We start from the raw sequence: 6,312 nt of genomic DNA, 5'->3' as shown, positions 1-6,312 counted from the left end.
TCCACGTCAACGTAATCCGACCTGTAGGGAAGAGAATGGATGAGGGAGAAAGGAGTGGGCGCTATGTATACAGCTCGACGGTAGCACAATAAACAAGAAACAAGAGTTTGCATGCAATATGTGTGATAGTTTTAGTCCGGCGTTTCTTCTCCCTTCGAATCGGTTGTGTTCTTTCTACCTCTCTCCACATGCAAGCATTTAATGCTAGCCAGTCTACTACTCTAGTTAATCGATAGCCAATTTATTGTATGAATCTATTTTTAGAAATGTTTTAAATACATGGCACTATCATAGAGCCAGCAACATGCTGTTCTAATAACCAGAATAGTAGTAGGATGCACCGATCTCCATGAGGGGACCGGGGGTGGATTCTTCAGTGGTAAATACTTTCAACTTCAACTTTAGGTAACCTTGCGTTTTTTTTCCCGCACAGGTAGGTGTGCATATATACAAAGCAAATATGCAGGGGCTCATCACGTTGCCTGCAATACAGCATCGTTAGTGAAGCTTCTGCCTTTGCAGCACTGACAAGATGAGCATGCTCATGCCTTTCCCCCACGGTCTCGCCATGCCGGCACAGGCCCATCCAAGCTGGTGCGTACGAAGGCTCTCTTCCTCACACACATATGTACGCGATGTGATGAGCAAGCAGATGAAACGCAATCGTTTATGCATGCAGGTGCAGGAGCCGGGCTGCGACAAGAGCTGGGGGATGGGCCTGCAAGTCCACCGCGACAGCTCGTTTCGACAACACGGTGACGGAGATGCGGGCGCAAGAGCAGGCGGAGGCCGAGGTGGCGCGGACTCTGAACCTGAGCGGCTGGGTGGAGGAACAGCTGCTGCCGCTGCTCACCCCGGTGGAGGACGCGTGGCAGCCCAGCGACCTGCTCCCCTGCTTCTCCCTCTCTGCAGCTGGCCTCTCCGCCGAGCAGCAGCCGTCGATGATGATGACGAGGGAGGAGCTGCAGGACCAAGCCTCCAGTGTGCCGGACGACGTGCTGGTGTGCCTGGTGGGCAACATGGTAACGGAGGAGGCGCTGCCGACGTACATGTGCGTGGGAAACCGGGTGGTGGGCTGCAACGACGACACGGGCTGCAGCGACCTGCCCTGGGCGCGCTGGATCCGCGGATGGACGGCCGAGGAGAATCGCCACGGTGATCTCCTCAACCGCTACCTCTACCTCTCCGGACGCGTCGACATGCGCCAGATCGAGCGGACCGTCCACCACCTCCTCCGCAATGGCATGCAGATGCTCAGGCCGTCCAGCCCCTACCACAATGCCGTCTATGGTTCCTTCCAGGAGCGCGCAACCTTCATCTCCCACGCCCACACAGCCAAGCAAGCTGCGCGCCACGGCGACCGCTGCCTCGCCAAGATCTGCGGCGTCGTGGCCGCCGACGAGAAGCGCCACGAGACGGCCTACACCAAGGCGGCCGCCAAGTTCTTCGAGCTCGACCCGGACGGGATGGTGCGGGCGCTGGCCGCCGTGCTGCGGGACAAGATCACCATGCCCGGCCAGTTCATGGCCGACGGCCGCGACGCCGACCTGTTCGAGCACTTCTCGGCGGTCGCGCAGCGCACCGGGGTGTACACGGCAAGGGACTACGGCGACATGGTGGAGCACTTCGTGCGGAGGTGGAAGGTGGCGGACCTCGGCGGGGGGCAGCTGTCCGGTGAGGGGCGGCGTGCGCAGGAGTACGTTTGCGGGCTGCCGCGCAAGATCCGGCGGGTGGAGGAGCTGGCCCACGACCGCGCGATCAAAGCCGCAAAAGACCCCGAGTTCGCAAGGTTCAGCTGGGTCTTCGACAGGCCAGTCTGCATCAGAGCCTGATTTAGCCGTCCATCTACCAAATTTCACCCCTAAAAATAGTACTCCAAGTTCATGAATAACGAGCAGCAACAGCGGCAGTATCTGGATCGTCGTTAAAATCAGTCTTAGAGTTTATGCAGTGTACTTGTACTGTATATGATTCTGTATGAAGTGATGGTAATGTATGTGTGAGGCAGTGCCAGTGCGTGCGTTTCTCTGCTTGCAAACTCAGCTAAATAATTAGCTTAATCTATGCAGTGTTGGTTTGCTCATGCTCCAGTGCTGAGATTTAAAATGGGTTTTGATAATGTCTTACTGGACTCAGGTCTAACAAAGTCTCAACTTCATACCGCTGGATAAACGTGCATGGAGATGCGTGCTGGCTTGGGCGCTATTTTTTTTCGAGGGATGGTCTAGGCACTATTCTGATTATTATTTTTAGGCAAAAGCACTATTCTGTTTCTTTCAGGTTACGTCCGTGGGCGAGCGATTCGGACAGGTTTGCAGCAAAATGCTACACCTACATAGCTTTCTTTTTTTGGGTGTTGTGTATATCTGACCATCTGTTGGGCCGGGCCAGGCTTCGGGCCAGGCCTACTTGCCCGATGCAAAAAATCCAATGAGGGAGTTCTGGACTAAGAGATTTTCGGGCGTCCGGTCTGTTAGTCATGGGCCAGATTGATGGGCTGTGAAGAACACGAAAACCGAAGATTGCATCCGTGCCCGGACGGGACTCTCCTTGGCGTGGAAGGCAAGCTTGGCGACCAAATATGTGGATTTCTTTCTTTGTAACCGACCTTATGTAACCCTAGATCCTTCCGGTGTCTATATAAACCGGAGGACTTAGTCCGGAGGGGAGATACTCATTATCATAGTCATGCAGGCTAGACTTCTAGTGTTTAGCCATTACGATCTTGTGGTAGATCAATTCTTGTAATACTCATATTCATCAAGATCAATCAAGCAAGAAGTAGGGTATTACCTCCATAGAGAGGGCCCGAACCTGGGTAAACATTGTGTTCCCTGTCTCCTGTAACCATCGACCTTAAACGCACAGTTCGGGACCCCCTACCCAAGATCCGCCGATTTTGACACCGATATTGATGCTTTCATTGAGAGTTCCACTGTGCCGTCCTCAAAAAGGTTCGATGGCCCCCTTCAATCGTCAACAATGACGCTGTTCAAGCAGAAACCTTTCTCCCTGGACAAATCTTCGTATTCAGCGGCTTCGCACTGCGAACCAACTCGTTTGGCCATCTGGAGCAGATCGATAGCTACGCCCCTGGCCATCAGGTCAGATTTGGGAGTTTGAACTACGTCGCGGACGTCCGCGGAGATTTGATCTTCGCCGGACTCGAGACCGCAGCGATCGCTCCTGATCACCTCGATGAACATGACCTAAATCTGTCATCGGACCGCGTTCAGGAGATAGCTCATGTGACTACCATGGCTTTAGATCCGGAGCACACTGCGCCATCCAAGGATTGGAGGTTCAACCCCACCACAGAGGCCACTGATTCCCCGACGTTGGAGCCGCACATGGATTTAACCTCACACAGTATTTGTGCCACAGAAACTCCGGACTCGTCTCCGGTCATAAATTCCGAACCATGTGAGCTCGCGGACGCCGAACTTGATCATTTATCGATCTTCGAATTCAACGCCGCAGACATCTTCCAGCACTCGCCTTTGGGCGATGTGCTAAACTCACTAAAGAGCATGTTCTTGGCGGGGGACTCACAGCCGAACTATGTTCGGTTCGAACTAGGGGCTGAGGATGGAGAATTTTGCTTCCCACCCGCCACCCACTTCATGGCTACAGTCGAGGATTTAACCGACACGCTAGATTATGACTTCGAAGACATCGACGGTATGGACGACGATGCTGATGAGGAGCAAAATCAACATCCACCATTCACTGGACGCTCGACGGCCACTTCTTCGTATGATGTGTACATGGTGGACACACCCAAAGCAACCAACGACGATGACAAAGAAAATCCAGTTGAGAATAAACCTCCTGAGATACAGCAAAAACGCTGGCGTCATCGGCGCCGCTCCAAGTCACGTCGTTTCAAAGACAGCAATACTGGCACCGGAGAAAATAATACTCCGGATGATGCCAAAAACAATGAAGACCCCGTCGAGATAACCTCCGAACAGGAGGAACGGGAAAATGGGCAAGTTAGCCCTGATGAACAGGCCATACATGACGATTCGGAGGACGATAATTATCTTCCGCTCTCCAAAGATGAGGTAAGCCTCGGCGACGAGGATTTCATCGTGCCCGAGGAACCTCTCGAGCAGGAGCACTTCAAGCGCATGCTAATAGCCACTACAATGAGCCTAAAAAATAAACAGCAACAGCTTTAGGCTCACCAAGATCTACTCAATGACAGATGGACTAATGTCCTGGCAGCCGAAGAATACGGCCTCAATCTCCCAATCAGGAGTTACCCGAAGTGCAAACTGCTGCCCCAGTTTGATGAGGAGGCGCCAGAGCTCATACCTCACTCGCGCAACGTGGCCGATCGACCACAGCGCGGTCGGGACAATGCGGCATGAAGACCACAACTCGGTCGGGATAAAGCGGCAATTCAAGCCGAACAGCAACCTGCCCCACCGCCACGTAAAAACAGAAACAACACAGCTCGGGGTGATACATACGACTTTTGGCAGGACCTGGATAGTAAAGCAGGATATACCAGATCGATCTACGGATCGCGAGGACGTACCACGACACGCGACGATGGCTATCTATTTGGACGTGACAAACCTAGTCACGCAGACCATTTGGACGAAAGTTCGAGTTTGCCAGGGGTACAAATGAAATGGAAATGAATTGATAAAACATTCCTATAAAAAATCCTGCCACTTATACTTTATGTTATGATATTCTAATCAGATTGGATGGCAAAGATTTCTCCGGGCCGAAAACTGCAGACGGACTCCATCGGAGCTACGTCGCGATGCGGCCCGATATAGAGGCGCTGCACACCCTCTTTGCTTCACTGATGGAGTAACGGATCACGAGTTCCCAGAAGGGTTTAAACCCGTAAATATTGAATCATACGACGGAACAACAGATCCCACGGTGTGAATTGAGGATTTTCTTCTCCATATCCATATGGCCCGCGGAGACGACCTTCATGCCATCAAATACCTCCCGTTAAAACTCAAAGGACCAGCTCGAAACTTGTTAAATAGTCTGCCTGGAAACTCAATTGGGAGCTGGGAGGAGTTGGAAGATGCCTTCCGCGATAACTTTCAAGGTACATATGTCCGACCATCGGATGTCGATGACATAAGTCACATTGTCTAGCTGCCCGGAGAGTCCGCCAGAAAGCTCTGGACTAGGTTCTTAGTTAAAAAGAACCAAATTGTCGACTGTCCAGACGCCGAAGTCCTCGCGGCCTTCAAACATAGCGTCCGGGACGAGTGGCTTGCCTGCCACCTCGGTCAGGAAAAACCAAAGTCTATGTCAGCCCTTATCGCTCTGATGACCCGCTTTTGCGCGGGAGAAGACAGTTGGCTCGCCCGTAGAGGCAATAGCGCCAACGATCCGGGCACCTCCAAAGTACGGGACGGTAATGGAAAGCCATGACGCAATAAAAACAAACGTCGCAATAATAATGAGGGCACGCAGGACACAGCAGTCAACGCTGGATTCAGCGGCCCCACACCCGGCCAACGGAAAAAGCCATTTACGGAAAACAAAGACAGATCGTCCAATTTAGACAAAATATTGGATAGGCCCTGCCAGATTCATGGGCACCCCAATAAACAAGCCAATCACACCAACAGAAGTTGTTGGGTCTTCAAACAGGCCGGCAAGTTGAATGCCGAACACAAGGGGAAGAGGCCGCCCGGTGATACCAACCGAACAACGGGGGTCAGAAGCAGTTCCCCCCGAAGCAAAAATAGTAAACATGGTATACGTGACACACACCCCTAAAGGTGAGCGCACGGAACACTCCCTCCGTACAGTAGATCATACTACGGCTACCTCAGCCGAACTACACAGCGGCCTTATCACGCTGCATACCACGTCGGCTATCACGCCGCCGGTCTCCATTCAACATGACCGATCAATGTCCATATTGGACTAGCAATTCGTCTTCCGCCGTTCTCCTAATATGCCTTCGAAGTGGGTACCGCGCATACATAATTATGCACTTGAAATACCCTGGGCGCCGGCGGAAGCACAATACGGGTGTGCCTGCAACCCCCCTACTTTTCTAACTGCCCTTTTCCCTTTTTATTATCCCCTCCACAGGTAGCTCAAGGGCAGGTTACCCTGAGGACTCTACCAGAGTTCGGTTTCGAACAATCATCCAAGGGTTATTCCTGTCAAGGACTCCCTTAACCGAGGACAGGCGGCGCAGACGTGCGACAGGAGGTCCAAAATAACTTTTTGTAGACCGCGCTCTCTATTCCGAGCCTATAAAGTGCCTTTTCCTCAGCCTTCGACCCCTGGCATGTCAAATAGCCAAGATTGTGG

At 52.4% G+C, this 6,312-nt stretch overlaps 1 protein-coding gene across 1 annotated transcript; it reads left to right on the top strand.

The window, feature by feature from the left end:
- Positions 1-442: 442 nt before the first annotated feature.
- Positions 443-2,062, top strand: LOC125509539 (acyl-[acyl-carrier-protein] desaturase 4, chloroplastic-like). Its single transcript, XM_048674525.1, has 2 exons — positions 443-594; positions 680-2,062. Exons 1-2 carry the CDS (start codon positions 533-535, stop codon positions 1,830-1,832), a joined length of 1,215 nt encoding a protein of 404 aa, XP_048530482.1. The 5' UTR covers positions 443-532; the 3' UTR covers positions 1,833-2,062.
- The last annotated feature ends 4,250 nt before the right edge of the window (positions 2,063-6,312 follow it).

The sequence above is a fragment of the Triticum urartu genome, chromosome 5 (assembly GCF_003073215.2).
Source record: "Triticum urartu cultivar G1812 chromosome 5, Tu2.1, whole genome shotgun sequence".
Classification (NCBI taxonomy): Eukaryota; Viridiplantae; Streptophyta; class Magnoliopsida; order Poales; family Poaceae; genus Triticum; species Triticum urartu.
The sequence above is the reverse complement of the archived record's forward strand: the minus strand, read 5'-3'. Positions and strand labels throughout refer to the sequence as shown.